At 41.0% G+C, this 16,297-nt stretch overlaps 1 protein-coding gene across 1 annotated transcript; it reads left to right on the forward strand.

The window, feature by feature from the left end:
* Positions 1–3,799: 3,799 nt before the first annotated feature.
* ppp2r2ab (protein phosphatase 2, regulatory subunit B, alpha b) lies at positions 3,800–15,864 on the forward strand. The gene is made up of 10 exons (XM_074618643.1): positions 3,800–4,109; positions 7,177–7,245; positions 9,098–9,195; positions 9,492–9,657; positions 10,505–10,617; positions 11,840–12,017; positions 12,214–12,378; positions 12,540–12,709; positions 13,474–13,565; positions 14,210–15,864. Exons 1-10 carry the CDS (start codon positions 4,103–4,105, stop codon positions 14,487–14,489), a joined length of 1,338 nt encoding a protein of 445 aa, XP_074474744.1. The 5' UTR covers positions 3,800–4,102; the 3' UTR covers positions 14,490–15,864.
* Positions 15,865–16,297: the final 433 nt, after the last annotated feature.

Raw genomic sequence — 16,297 nt, forward strand, 5'->3', positions numbered from 1 at the left:
ACGAGTTGGGATGAGAACATGTTGCAGCGGCATACTGAGGGACACACACAGAGGGAGAGTGACTTCATTCTCTGCACAGGTAGACATTACTCCTCTATATCTTTACATAGCAAATAGTTGTTTGCTGCTATATTAATGCTCTGAATATCATATAATGCACCTTTAATCATCACATAGAGAATCTTTAATTCATCATTGTGATATCAAAAGACAAATATCTATTGCATTAACCAACCAAATTGCAAATTCAGACATATTGTCTTCTTAAAAATCATGTTCTTTTTGGTCTTTTTTAAAAAAAAAAAAAAAAAATGATATCCCAACATTTAGAATATGACAGGGAGGGACATTGATTGATCCCCCACATTAACCTGGTGGCCCATCCTGTAAACCCACATCTTCAACTCTTGGTGGCCCTCTAGTGGACAAAAGACAAAAACAGAATAACAGAGGGTAATCTGTGTTCATCCTTACTGGCCTACTTAATAAACAAATATGACACTATTGGCAAGAAAGGTAATAACAATGTAGCATTATAAGCTGATTGCTGATGTAACTAACAGGACATTTGATTGGAGTGATGTAGAAAAGTAGCAATAAACTATCAATTACAGAATGTATGTGGCTTTTCCTCTTTTACTTCCTCTATGTCATTTATGTACCATTAAGCATTATGAATGTATGCTGTGGTAACAAACAGTTGTTAAAAGAAGGTATCGTGTTTTCTTGACACGATCTAATCACTGTACATGATAACATGTTGCATTAGGGCGCAGCAGAAAACTCTCCTGACTCCCCTGGAGGACAAAATATTGATGAAAATCACATGTTGCCTCGCGGATGCATTGTCTACGTCATGAAGTTTCTAAAATTAGGAGCTGTAATTTATGCAGACATTGAAAGGTCTTGGGTCATGGATGAAAACATCCCAACAAGAAAGTCTTGTTTTGCTGTTTCAGACAGTAACACAAGCTGCATTCAGCCTGGCAGGAAGTCCAGCGAGCCTCAATAGGCAGAGCTGTACACTGGAGACTTGAGACTTGGACATGAGTTGGAGAGCTCAACCAAATAAAAAAAAACATATTTTCCCACGAACCCGACTGGTGGGCGTGCAAGTAGTTTTAACTTTATATGCCAAAACACATTTACAAGCCAAAAAACAACCTTTTAATGAGTTTGTAGGAATTGCAAAAGTATGCTACTTCAGAATCAGCTCTTTTTTTCTAATAATTGATGCATTCTCATTTGTTTTTAGACACACTAGCAGCACGGCTGTAGGGATGGAAGTGTCGGTCCACCACTTTGGTCCAGACCAAAATATCTCAACAACTAGATGGATTCCCTTGAGATTTTCCTCATGGTTCCCAGAAGATGAATCTTACTGACTTTGATGATGTAGATTTAGATGTATTGTCCCAGAGGGAGATTTGTTTTCACAGCCAGTACAACACAGAAACATACAGATATAAATAATATTACTTGAAAACATGCATGCCTCTTCCAGTATCCAGCAAGCCCTTCTCCATTTTAAAGTCCCAGATCTCCGACCAGATGGTAGTAATGTGAAGCATTGAATGAGGAATGGAATTTGTTTTGTGACCCGAAAAGCATTAAAGTTTTGGGGGATCTATTAGCAGAAATGGAATATAATATTCATAACAAACAACAAACCAAACACTTGCTCTAGAGAGAGCCTTTTGCGTTTTTTCGGTTACCAGAAGGCCACCGTAGTTCTCTGACACGCTTGTGAAACTGCGGTAACGTGAGCTCCGGAGTGTAAAACTGTGGTACCGCCAGCCGCCGTCTGACTTCTGTTGCTCCTAAAGTAGGGTTATTATGGTAAGGATGGCCTCTGCGTGAGGCGAACGGTGTTACCATGGTTTTGCACTCGGTGGCTCATGTTACCGCAGTCATGGAAAGGGAGGAGTGAGCGGAGGGGTACTCTGTTGGTTGCAATCTGCAACCACATCACTAGATGCCGCCAAATCCTACACACTGTCCCTTTAAAGAAGAATGTGTCTTCCTGGAAACACTGCCCTGGTTACTCTGGATAATCCTCACTGTGAACAACTGTCATTAGAAAGAACAACGAAAGACACATAGCAGCCCCAGTGAAAACAGCTGACAGCCAGGTTTGTGGTTTATCCTTATAGGCTGCCAGCTGGCCATCACAAAATCAGAGTCTTTCAACAGGGCAGTCCATTACCCCCCTCTGCTTTCCTTTTATTTCTTTGCTGAATGTGTTTTTGTGCTGTCTGTCTCGGTGATGAGGGGCAGGTGCTGGGCCAGCAGAGGGGCCCGCTGCCGCTGGTTGTTTGAAGAAGACTGAGGGGGGATCTTGTCTTTGGAAACGTCAATGAAAGGGTTTGAAATCATTGACAGGTGAAGTGAGTCAGAAGGCAGTGCCTGGGAGTGAATTGACAGCTTCACTGTGTCTCATAAGATATTGCGGTTGGCAGTTACACTCCAACTGAAAAAGCTTCCGGCAAGAAAGTATTCATCTTAGTTGCTTTTCTCGTGGGCTCGCCATTTGATGGAATTCCTCACATTCTCGCGTTTCTTAGCAAGCTGCGACTTAAGACATTTCTCCTTTCTTCAGTGGGCATACGTCTTCTGAAAGAGATAAAGGATCTGTCCACGTGGGTGGTGAAACTATCACTTACACACTTCGGAAGGCCTCCGTGTTTGTGGTGCTGAGACATCTCACAAGCTCTTCAATCCCCTCCACAGTCCGCCAACAGACTGTGGTTCCTTTACAGCATATACGTGATTTACTGTACTGAAAATAATGTGAGAAGAGAGATATCTTGTTCAGAAACTCTGACAGGCAATAAAAGACACGGCAGAGGTCCATTTTGGGTTGCATTAGTCATGCGTGGAAATAAATATTCAGAATGGGAATAGGCTTATTTTCAATACTACTATGACAGACTTTATATATATGTATATAAAGCTAAGATTACAACATTTAATATGGAAGATATAAAGGCAAACAGTATCTATATCTAGGCTATACTACAGGGTTATGATAGTGCAAGAGTGCATGGCTGTGCAAAGGACAGAGGCGATTATACATTTTGGAGAGACTATATGTGCAGTATATACAGTCTGCTTTATATACTCGTCTGCTTTATATACTCGTACTCCATTTCATTGTATATAAAGATGTAATATATATTTATTGTCCATGTCCACCTGCACAATCCTTCCACACGTATGTGGCCATGCTAGAATGACATTAACACACGGGACTTCATTTGAAAGCATCTGTCTTGCCTTTTGGCAGTGATGTAGGTTATATGTGATCAGAGAGTAAATGGTGATGCATGTGAGATGAGACCAGGCTGTGTCCATTCAAGTATGGTCACGTAGTTCACCTCATACATACATTCACCTTTACATAGTCAGAGCAGGCACAGGTCCAGGGAATGTGTGACACAGGCCCGTCCACACCTTGTTCTTGGATTCATTATTTTTTTAAATGCTGTATTTTTAGATATAATATAAAATAATATGACCACACCTTTTGAGAGCATCTCTGAATTAGAGGCGGTTCCAAATGTTGGACCAGAACCAGCATTATATTTTTTCTTGAGTGCTTTTCAACACAAGGAATATAAATACTTAAGTAAAAGTTGTATCAAGTAGCAGTATTAATTACTGCTTGAATAGGACAGTCTATGCATCTGCCCTTCTGTGTGCGCGCATTATAAAAACCCATTGGTTCACGTGCGGAAAGAGACTCGTCTCTCTCTCGAGGGGTGGGGAAGAAGAAGAAGAAGTGACTTGTGGGATGCGGCAAGAGAGACACAGAGGAGAGGGGGGAGAGACTGACTGACACACACACACACACACACACACACACACACAGAGAGAAACAACAGCTAGAGAGAAGAGGAGCGGGAAAGCAAAAGGAAGGGGAGCAATATAAAACAATAGAGTTAATTTAGCGCCTGATATTCAATGCTCTGTGGTTAGCAGACAGACAGACAGGCGGAAGTTGAGATCCCACGAACAGCAGCAGCAGCAGCAGCGTGGGAGTGGAGGAGGTAGCAGGATCGTGACTGACTGACTTGAGGAGAGCTCCACTGTCTGTCTCGTCATGGCAGGTAATTCAGCTTCAACCATATACATCATCACAATGAAACAGCAGCCCGGTGTTTAAGAGAAGGCGACTCCGCTCTGACTCTGCTACAAGGGTTGCAAGATGTCGCTAAACACAGCTAACCTAGTGTCAAGCTAGCTGGCTAAGTTGTGTTAGCAGCAGCTAGCTAAGCTGTGTTAGCACTAGCTGGCTAAGTTGTGTTAGCACAAGCTAGCTAAGTTGTGTTAGCACTAGCTAGCTAGGTTGTGTTAGCACTAGCTGGCTAAGTTGTGTTAGCACTAGCTAGCTAAGTTGTGCTAGCACTAGCTAGCTAAGTTGTGCTAGCACTAGCTAGCTAAGTTGTGCTAGCACTAGCTAGCTAAGTTGTGCTAGCACTAGCTAGCTAAGTTGTGCTAGCACTAGCTAGCTAAGTTGTGCTAGCACTAGCTAGCTAAGTTGTGTTAGCAGCAGCTAGCTAAGCTGTGCTAGCACTAGCTAGCTACGTTGTGTTAGCACTAGCTAGCTACGTTGTGTTAGCACTAGCTAAGTTGTGTTAGCACTAGCTAAGTTGTGCTAGCACTGGCTAGCTAAGTTGTGTTAGCACTAGCTAGCTAAGTTGTGTTAGCATTAGCTAGCTAAGTTGTGTTAGCATTAGCTAGCTAAGTTGTGTTAGCATTAGCTAGCTAAGTTGTGTTAGCACTAGCTAGCTAAGTTGTGTTAGCTAACTTAGCTAACTAGCTGACACAACTTAGCTAGCTAGTGCTACCGTTAGCTAACTAGCTAACCCAACAATCTCCAGTGTCATTGCTCATCTCTCCGGCCTGTGTCTTTGCCAGCTGCTGCTGCTGTTTCCCGTCCCCACCGGCCTGGGACTAGTCCTGCAAAGCTAACAAGCTAACATCCCGTGTTAGCCAAACAGAGCTACACTAAACCTACAACGCTACCTCGTCTGCTTCCTAGACTTTGTTTGCTTTACAAACTGCTAATTGAAGATATCCTCTCTGCTGCTGATGTTGAAACACAGAAAGCTAATAGCTGGAGGTAAAACTGGTGGTTTTCATTGCATTGCACACATTTCTCAAACATGCCATGACTGGCAGGCTTTGACAAGCCTAAAGGCGAGGCTAGCTAACGATAGCTCAAACTTTGACATTGCAAGCCACATGATGTAGCTAGTAGCTCCAGGCCTGCTGCTGCAGACTGGGTAAGCTGTTCAATATTGTGTGCAATTTCTGTAGAGAGACAGAGGAGAGACAGTATTGGGGACATAAATATGTGGAAATATTCTCCCCCTTCAAATAAGACCCAGATAGTCAAGGTTTTTGCAGCCTAATGTGAGGTTAGCATGTCACATTTCATTCATCAGCTGATATCTGTGCAGTGAATGTAAAGTTATTAAAATGATATGCAGTCCATTGTAGCCGATTGGCATTTTATTCAATTGGCAAAAAGAGGTCACTACTGACATATTTAGTACATGCATTTGGTCCTTTTTGGGCGGGGAAGTGACACCGGTCTATGGGCAGAGGCATTGCACAGCACCCTGCAATTTCTGTAAAGAGACTGAGGAGACAAGAGATTGGGGACATAAATATGCTAAAGTGGAAATATTTTCCCCTCAAATAACACCCAGATAGTCAATATTTTTGTAGCCTAATCTAACGTTAGCATGTCACATTTCATTCATCAGCTGATGCTTGTGCAGTGAATGTAGAGTTATTAAAATGATATGCAGTCCATTGTAGCCGATTGGCATTTTATTCAATTGGCAAAAATAGGTCACTATTGACACATTTAGTACATGCATTTGGTCATTTTGGGCGGGGAAGGGACACTGGTCTATGGGCAGAGGCATTACACATCACCCTTTTGTTGAAACTGATATGATTTGAACATTAAAACACCTGTTTGCTATGTGCATTTTTCTTCTGCAAGGAATGCAGGCAATCTATGAGACGGCTACATTTTTGTCCTGACCAGTACCAACCCTTTTCCTGGCTGTTTGTTTTAAATTATGAATCATCTCAGAATACGTGTATGATGAAGCCAGGGTGACTCATAAATGTCCTTGATTCCTCTGCAGAGCTGCTCCACTACGTGTTATCGACAGATCAGACCAGTTTTCATTGTGTAATAACAGAAGTGATCACGTGTAAAAAAAAAAAAAAAAAATATGCGGAATTTAACTAGCTATGTTGTGCAATGAGCTGTGTTTAGGGAGGACCTGTTGAGGCGAGTGATGGAGGTCATCAAACAAGCCAGCATGTATTTTCTTGTTGGTTTATTTTTAACAGGAGCCTGGTGTGAGAGCATCTCCTGACAGTATAATAGTTGCCCAGGAAAGATGATTCAAGACTGCATTCACCTACTGCTACTATGATCTGTGAACATGACTTGCAATTAACTTTTTCTCTCAAAGCGAGAGATACCAACCATGGCTCAAATCTAATTTTAGATTTGGTGGATGCATTTACACCCATTAAATGTTGACAGCCAAGTGGCCTGTATTTCATGACAGTATACATTGCCTTTGGCTTCTTAATGAGCCCATATCATAACTGGTCTTGCAGGTATCATGTGTGAAAAAGTTCAGGGATATCTTGAGTTTAGTTTAAGAGAGATTGAAAGGTCTTATGTGATATCAATATCATTTGTCTTTTGAAACTAGGCTTGGAGAAGTTGTGAGAGGATGTGTGCACATGTATGACCGCGCATATTTTCACAACAGTTCTACCATCCGCCAACATCATTTCAATTATCCCACGCTGCCTGAGAGCGACAATGTGCAGGAAAAAAAACTTTCCTTATAGATGTGCAACCATTTGCGTGTATGCACAATGAAAGTCCAAACTCAAAATCAGTACATCATGTGGTTAATTACTGCTGAGGCACTTTGTTTCATTATCAGCCAAAACTTTGAAACTTGGCCATCCTAGTTTATCCCAACCACTTCTACATCATAGTCGATGCACAGCGCAATCCAGTTAAGATCTGGGAAACATTGTGAAGCTTGAAATTAATATGTATGTAGTAAACCTGCCAGAACTGTACTTGAATGTTTTTTTTTTTTTTTTTTTTTTATATCTCTGCAGGACCTGGAGGTGACATGCAGTGGTGCTTCTCTCAGGTGAAAGGAGCCATTGATGACGACGTAGCTGAAGGTATGAGCTCTGCCAAGAACTAGTATTTGTAAGCGTAAAGCACGGATGTCTGGATCTCTCTGGTGCCACTCCTACATTCTGTGTTTTCTGAATCCTTGGCTCTATTGCAGCTGTGTGTTAAGTTATTGCTAATGCAAACCAAACACTTCTTCCTCTTGCTACTTCACATTAAAAGCTTTCTGCTGGCAAACCACGAGAAAGCTTTTATTTATACAGGAAGTACAGCCTTATTTATCACTGAGGTTAGTGACTGACTACCTAGTCCTTGCATAGATCAATATTGAATCAAACGGCAAAATATGGATTTTTTTAAAGCACTTTGTTTTCAGAGGAGGATTTAGTAATTCAGAAATAAATGGTAAATGAAAAAAACAGCCACAGTGAGCTGGGTAAATGAAGAGCCTCAGATGACAGGTATCACTTGGACTGATTTTGGTTGCTCATGTTGTGGTGCAGGTGTCCTGACTATAGGAATATTCAGCAACAGAGCCTTCAGCAGGCCAGATGGCTGCTAATGGACAGAAGTTCAGAGATTCTGAATAATATATCCATGAGTGTGTGAAGGCTTATCCGACACATTACAGCCACTCCTATAAGACCGGATTTCTGGAGAGTTATCACTGCAGCAATAATTTCTCCTTCTGTCTCAATGCAAGGTAACAATAGAATTAGTACCTTTCCACCCAGAATAGTTTCTCTTGATTGTATTTTATCAGATGTTTCATTGAGCTAGAGATACAAATCGTCTGGTAATTGTAGTTTATTATTTTGTTTTCTATTCCCCAATATGTGAAAGTAATTCCTATTGAATCACTGAACTCTTTGTCTGTAACGTGTTGTTGCGAACACAGCAAGGATGGCCATGTAGCTGGAATCTAGTATGGCAACATGCTTAAATCAGTAATGTTGTTCAGTTCATGATGTTCTGCAGCAGTCTGGCATGTTTCAACCCTTTTAAAGTATTCCGACTGCGGAGTGACAGAAAAAACGGTACATTATCCTCGGCCTACGTTCTCGCTCTCACCGTTCTTGATTCACGCAGCATCCACATATAGATGGTGACTTCCATTTGCCATTAATAAGTAATGTATTTTAATAATGGGGTAGGTGGTTTGCTGTTGCCGTTGAGTTTCATTTTTAGACCTGTGATGGACATTCATCTTTGCTTTATGCATGTATAGGCTAAATAGTTGAATTGACAGAACAAATTCAATCATAGCTGATGGAAAATGAGGAAATAATTACAGTGTAATAATAATCTTATTAATAATAATAATAATAATAATAATATCTTAATAATAAAATCTTATTAATAATAATAATAATAATAATAAATAAATAGCCCTAACAGAAGGGCAGTTTTAAGTATGTCCTCAAGTAGCCTTGCTTCTAGTTCAAATATATTACCCCCTACTTTTGGCCACAGGGAGTTCAATGTACACAAAGACCTCCTACCACAACCTTTTGCATCATTGTCTTTCTGCTCCAGTGGGTAACAAAGGGTTAAGTCAGTGTATATGTGTGTGTGTGTGTGTGTGTGAGCGAGTTTCAGTTTATAAAGCATATGTACCACTTATAGGGGTTAAATGTAATGCTGTCTAAGTGAGGGGGGAAACTAGGTTACTGATGATTTCCCGTATGCTCTACATGCTCTGACATCCTTTTGCATCTCCGGCCGACACGCTCGTCCATCTAGTGCACAGATAAATCCAGGGTTAGTAGGGATTAACTGAGGGGTTCCTCATTCACTTTAGTGATGGCAAGAAGTCATTTTATGTTTATACACCAATTTAAAAATAACATTATCACATGTGCATGTTTAAATGTCTGTCATGTTTGTGTTTTTCTGCAGCGGACATCATATCCACAGTTGAGTTTAACCACACAGGGGAGCTGCTAGCCACAGGAGACAAGGGTGGCCGTGTAGTCATTTTCCAGCAGGAAATAGAGGTACAGCTGCAAGTTTCTCTTCTGTTGACTTTTATTCCCACACATTATCATTTCAGTAAAGGTCACCCCCAGAACTCAATTACTCAAAGCTTAAAAAACATGTAAGCAAAGTGATTAGTGACTAGTGATATGCTTTACATCCAAAAGTAGCTGTCACTTCTTATTTAAAAGATGGATATGTCTTTTTTGGAACAAAACGTATCAAATATTGAACAAAAATGGTCATCATTGGCTTTTCCTTGTCTAACGTGTGCTCTTTTCATCTTTGTCTGTGATTTCACCCGGCTCCTGTGCAGAATAAGAATCAGCCTCTGTTCCGGAGCGAATACAATGTTTACAGCACTTTCCAGAGCCATGAGCCCGAGTTTGACTACTTGAAGAGTTTGGAAATAGAAGAGAAGATCAACAAGATTCGCTGGCTTCCTCAGAAGAATGCTGCTCAGTTCCTGTTGTCAACTAACGGTAAGTTAGTCATTTTGGCTAACCCGTCTTGTCTCATCACCCCAAAAAGCACATGAACCTTCTAGTAAACAAACACAACGTGCGCTGTGCACCTCTTCCCCCTCCCACCTCTACTTAAATTTGATCTCCTTCATGTTGCCGGCAGTAAATTGTGCACGGCCTGTCAGACACTAGTAGCTCTGTTAGTCTTTATATGAACAAACATAATATAACGTTAATCACCTTGTCATATTGCTTATTACTAATGCAATACACGTTGAATTTAGCGCTTTGACGCCGTTGGCACAGGTTGCTGATATCGGCTATTTTTTAATTCGTCATAATGACAAAAGTGGTTCAGCTGGTTTGCATAAAATTAAACCGGTTTAAACTCGTACACCAGATTGGACCGGCAGAACCAGAAATCAACTGTAGTGGCAACTAATGTTTTCCACTGTCTACCTCAAACACAATATCCAGGCTCTCCTCACTTTTCATGTATGAAGACATTTTCACAGTGATCTCATAGAGGACAGATAGCACTGTATAACTAGTTATTATTACGTGTTACTGCATCTGTGTGTTATGGGCAGATCAAATGGCTTAAAATCTGTGGTTATAGACCAGCTACTTGAAGACCTGAAGTTTTTTGTTTTTTTTCATTAATTTTATTTTTAAGGCACTAATAAACTCTTTATTATCACTGGAGATTTAAAGTTATCAGAAATATGTAACCTTGGATTAAAAACAACCAGACTATGAAGGTAACAGCAGAGTAAGGAAATTTGTATTGCTGCCTTTGTATGCTAAGAGTGTGCATTTGTCTTTGGTGCTACTGTTATTGACAGTTATTTTATTTTTTTGACAGATAAGACAATCAAGTTGTGGAAAATCAGTGAACGAGACAAGAGACCAGAGGGCTATAATCTCAAAGAGGAGGATGGACGCTACAAAGACCCCAACACTATCACGGCACTGCGGGTCAGTCCTTGAATCAAACACAAACTGAGTGGTATTTCAAGAGGTGGGATTACTCAGACAGAACAAGGTTTCTACCTAGAACTGAAAATAATCTCTACACAATATGCTTGGTGCTTGATCTATTGAGAGAGCAGTGCTGCCCATTTTAGTAGGTTTGCTTCGTGAGGTAATGCAGACTGCTCAGATTACCTGCCCTGTGGTTATACTGATGGTTACTGTCGATGAAATGTATTCAGACGTATGACTCACCCTGAAAATCCACTCAGGTTCTAGTTATTCTGGTTGATTGCACCTCTTTTGGGTGAAACTATGCTGGTAGTTTTCTGAGATCACCAAATTATTAAAAGGATCATATAGTAAGTTTTCCTGTCCTAACAGGAACAGGTGTGACAAAACTGAGTCATCTAACAGGACTAGCTAAATGTTAGTCAAGCACTGTCTTTATGACATTGTCTTCCTGAGATTAGCCAAAATAACTGACAACACCTTTGTGGGTGTAACATAGGTGTGTGGTGGCTATAACCGTGGGTACTGTTTACCTACCAACATGCATCTACACGGGTAATAGCTTTGTATGATGTAAAAGGAACTTGGAAGAGAAGCTTATTCTTGTTATCTTACATTTTTAGATCAAAATACCATTAATTCGAAATCTGACAAACTTTGATGTAAAAGTATTAAACATGGGTGTGTTACGAGTCAGAGAGGGGTTACCGGTTTGGCTTCCTTTTCTGTTGCTAACGGCTAAGATAACTGCAGCTTGCAAATTGTGCTGCTACAGTTGCTATTCAAGTTAATATTTGGACTCCTCTCAAAATTCTGCACCTTCTGGGTGCATACTTATCAAGGCATTCAGCCAAAAAGCTCACCGTTTACACTTCCATGCTGGCACAAACATTTAAAGAAACAAAATTCAAGTATTAATAAAGATAAATAAACATTTCTTTACACTGACTCTGCATCCAGCAAGTGCAGCAGAGACTGATTCCACATCTGTTAATATCGTATGGTCTGTGGAGACTGCTGTATTGATTTTAAAAAGAAGCAAATCTGTTTGTTAGAATCACATTAGATGGACGACTAATAAGTGTCTGAAATTCTTCCTGTATAGAGAGTGTGTTCATGTATCATGATATGTACTGTATCACCAGGTTCTTGCCAATACACAGCCCTAGTCTTTATTATGAGTTTCAGATTATGTCCCGTTTGTTCTCATCTTCAGGTACCAGTTTTAATACCGATGGACCTCATGGTGGAAGCCAGTCCACGGAGGGTGTTCGCCAACGCCCACACCTACCATATCAACTCTATCTCAGTCAACAGTGACGACGAGACTTACCTGTCTGCAGACGACCTTCGCATCAACCTTTGGCACCTCGAGATCACTGACCGCAGCTTCAGTATCCTTAAATACATGAGGGCATATTTGCCTGTTCACCTGCCTAATCCATGAAACTCATCTGAGTATGAGATTATCTAATGCCAGGTTGACCAACATCAGTGTTGGGTGTGAGCAAAAATACCATAAAGCATAAAGATATGTTTTCATCGTTCTATTCACTGGACAGGTTTCTTCCTTAACCCTGTGCTCTTCAGATATTGTTGACATTAAACCGGCCAACATGGAGGAGCTAACGGAGGTGATCACAGCAGCAGAGTTCCATCCTCATCAGTGTAACACCTTCGTCTACAGTAGCAGCAAAGGAACCATCCGTCTGTGTGACATGAGGGCTTCAGCGCTGTGTGACAAGCACTCCAAATGTGAGTACCTACTCTGGTCACTTTTAATCACCATTCCTCGACAGGTGGCTTAAGTACTGGATTCATTAACCACCTAACACCTTGTGAAGTTTATGGCATAAAAGTCGGACTATATTTCCTCTCACTTATATTTGTATCATCTCCCTTTTCTCTTTTTCCAGTGTTTGAGGAGCCAGAAGATCCCAGTAATCGCTCCTTCTTCTCTGAGATCATATCCTCGATCTCAGATGTAAAGTTTAGCCACAACGGACGCTACATGATGACCAGAGACTACTTGTCCGTTAAGATTTGGGATCTGAACATGGAGAACAGGCCAGTGGAGACCTATCAGGTAAGGCTGACAAACAATCCACAGTAACAATGTGTCAGGTTTGTTACACAAGTGTAAACAGGTTATGAGTGCTACATGATGCTACTTTAAGAGTCTCTTGATAGTGATATTGTAATATCTACAGCATTGGAGACTGGTCATGTATTTTTAGTGCTACACAGCAAATGCTTTTACCACACTGATAACAATGTTTGAAGTCTGCTTCATGCATCACACCACTTCAACTGAACCCAAACTAAATGTAATTTGTCTCTAAATTCACCTGGGCTTGGTAGTCTTAACATTTGCATTATGGGGAAGGACTGTTATGTTGTTTAACCTAGTGTCTGAATTAAGTTGTTCAAAAGTCAGGAGATGTATTGTTCTCTTAAAGTCTCAACAGAAATTACATCAAAGGTAGTATTTATTTTATATTGCCCATGTGATGTTTGTTCTCATTTCAAAGTCAATTCAATGGCCAATGTGCATTTATTCTAAATGGTGATACTGTGCTGTAGAAATACTGCTGTCCTCTTCTCTCTAAACGATGGCCACACCTTTTTTGAAATCTTGCCTTGTAATTCCACATATCGGCCACTTGGAGGCACCATAAGTCCGTGGTTTTGCTGTGCACTGGTGTTTGTATAGAGTGTCTTCCATTGTGTTGAGCTTCTAGATAATATGACAAGTACATAGATGGTTTCCGTGCACAGTGCGATGCTTACAGTGGATGTGAATCTGAATCTTTAGATTGCCCCTTCACACCTGCCTTCTGATCCTTACAGGTTCACGAGTATCTGAGGAGCAAACTGTGCTCGCTGTACGAGAATGACTGCATCTTTGACAAGTTTGAATGCTGCTGGAATGGCAATGACAGGTGAGGACATGCACCAAATAACACCTCATGAAAAAAAGACTTCATATTTAAAGTAGCACTGTCTTTGTTTACTTTTGTTGCTGCTGCTTATCTGTGTTTGGAATATGAAGATTTATTTTTTTTTTTACTGATGGTGCCTGCAAATTAGGACAAAGCTCTTATATTGCATTCACACCAAAGGTGATACAAATTTTTGCCTCGCTTTACTCCCGCGAGTTGGACGGCCGGTATCATTTGTGTTCATTCGCGCTAGAAGCACCGGAGAGGAGAAGGAGCTTGTCTCCATTAATACAAACAACTTTTCTTTCCACCATTTCCTCCATCAGCCATGGAAGAAATAACCGCTGTTGCTACTTTGTACATGTTGTGGAAGTCCCAGATATGTCAGAAAACCAAACGCTGTCGTGTCTGGGTTCATAACATCACCCAGCAATGAGCTGTATTCACATACTGTTCCATTGCACTGACTGTATTTAGCAAGCCATACGTCACTACTGCAGTATGAACCCAAAATAAACAGACGGTGTGCTGTGAATTAATTGCAATAAACACATCAAAGGGATGCTGAAATAACTACATAATAATGCAGATTTGTAAAAAGTCTGAATTCATGATTTGCCTTTCTCATATCCCCCCCCCATCAGTGTGGTGATGACTGGCTCATACAACAACTTCTTCCGGATGTTCGACCGCGGCCAGAGGCGGGATGTAACCTTGGAGGCGTCCCGAGAAAACAGCAAGCCCATGCAGGTCCTAAAGCCTCGCAAAGTGTGCGCAGGCGGCAAACGCAAGAAAGATGAAATCAGCGTGGACAGTTTGGACTTCAACAAGAAGATCCTTCACACTGCCTGGCACCCCCAGGACAACATCATCGCAGTGGCGACGACCAACAACCTCTACATATTCCAGGATAAAGTGAACTAACACCGGGGTGAGCGTACGTGAGATCCGGCGTGGGTGACGTCACGCGTACCACCTGCAGCCTCATCCAGGGTGATCTGCGGTAACCAGCATCCCTGTCCGTCGCTACTGGGTGACCAGACTTTGCCACTTTGTTCTAGATGTGGACAGAGGACGCCTCGCTCTTGCCCATCATCAGCCTGTTTGTGGCAGAGTAACACCTGCCTTGTTGTTTAAGTGATGTTGTGCCAATTTTTTTTTTTTCCCCCCTTTGGTATGGCTTTTTTTTTGCCAGCCCACCTGCCCTTTTTTCTCCCCTGGGGTACCATGGGTAAACAAGTTTAATTTCCTTAAAATTCTGAATACAGACACACTTATTTTTATAACTTTCCCCCCCAAATGGCTCTGTGGTAGAAAATGAAAAACACTTATTTAGTATGTCCCCTTATTGTCCTGTGCCATTGTAGTGTTTATTTTTCTAAGAAAAAATTGCCAGTTTTTTTTTTTTTTTTTGGTGTGTGTATACACCTTTTATTAATTCATCCGTTATACTGTCATAGTATTCTTTGCGTCTCTTCACATGTCTCCCCTCGTTCATTAAACCATGCATACTCAACAGTCACACATGTATGCCCACAGTTTTCTTTAAGCACTTACTGCTCATACATACAGGACAGCAACACCTCGGCGGTTGCCTCCAGGAGTTTGAGACGTACAGTGTGTATTCACAGATTGAAAGCCCGGCCCGGTGAGGAGCTGTCCCGCTCAATGTTGCTGTGCCTCAGGCTCTGGGTGCTCAAATAAGTCCAGACTGCAGAATAGATTTTTTTTTTTCCTTTGGATTGGCTCTGTGTCTTGACATCTTCGTGCGTTTGTTCCTCTTCCTCCTTTTGTTTGTGTCCGACAATAGTCAGGTATAAGAGATAGCCTATTCAAAGATAATTATTATGATTGTCATATTTATATTAAAAAAATGTTAAAATGTCACCAGATTTGTTCCGTCCTATTTTGTGAAACGAAGCCGGACCTTACACATTTTGAGTGATCTTGAGTATTGTCTTCCCATGGTGTACCACAGCTCTGAAAACGTACTTCACAACAGGGAAAAACCTTTTTTTTGATTTGACACTGGACTCTTGCTGCACCAACTAAAGTACTTGGATGTGTTGTAAGTTTAAAAGAAAACATTATGAGGCATTAAGTCACTTGTTTAAACTACTGCAGACGTTACTGCTACTGTATGTAATGGTACAATAAGCTGCTCAAGGATTTGCAGCAGTTGATGTCTCCACACGTATTTAAAAATGTGGACAGTTCAGACTATATTGATGCCTCTAGTAATGTATAACTACAATTTTAATCTATGACGGTGAAGATAATAAAGGAACTACTTTTTGCACCCTTGTGATTGCCTGATCGTTGACGAGATCTCATTAGTGCTGTGCTCTAGTTTTATGCAATGTGTTGTCCATCTTAATGCCTCTCAGGTAACAGTAGGGCTGTGTATTGGCAAGAATCTGGCGATACGATGCGTATCATGATACAGGGGTCACGATTCAATATATTGTGATACTGTAAGCAAGGCGATATATTGAGATTTTTTTTTTCAATTTAATTTTGGGAAAACTGTCATGGTATAAAGAACGCACCAGAAATAAACCATTTTAGAATAGGTAAAAAGGCATTTATACAGCCCAAAACTGCATGGGATTAGCATAAACTCAACATATCTGTAAAGGGGAGACTCGTGGGTACCCATAGAACCCATTTTCATTCACATATCTTGAGGTCAGAGGTCAAGGGACACCTTTGAACATGGACATGACAGTTTT

This window comes from Sebastes fasciatus, chromosome 19 (assembly GCF_043250625.1).
Source record: "Sebastes fasciatus isolate fSebFas1 chromosome 19, fSebFas1.pri, whole genome shotgun sequence".
NCBI classification, from domain to species: Eukaryota; Metazoa; Chordata; class Actinopteri; order Perciformes; family Sebastidae; genus Sebastes; species Sebastes fasciatus.

Excerpts from the sequence above, each read along its gene's own strand:
- ppp2r2ab (XM_074618643.1), top strand. Across the intron at positions 12,018-12,213 it reads GATCACTGACCGCAGCTTCA|ATATTGTTGACATTAAACCG; the intron begins GTATCCTTAAAT and ends TGTGCTCTTCAG. Across the intron at positions 12,379-12,539 it reads GTGTGACAAGCACTCCAAAT|TGTTTGAGGAGCCAGAAGAT; the intron begins GTGAGTACCTAC and ends CTCTTTTTCCAG.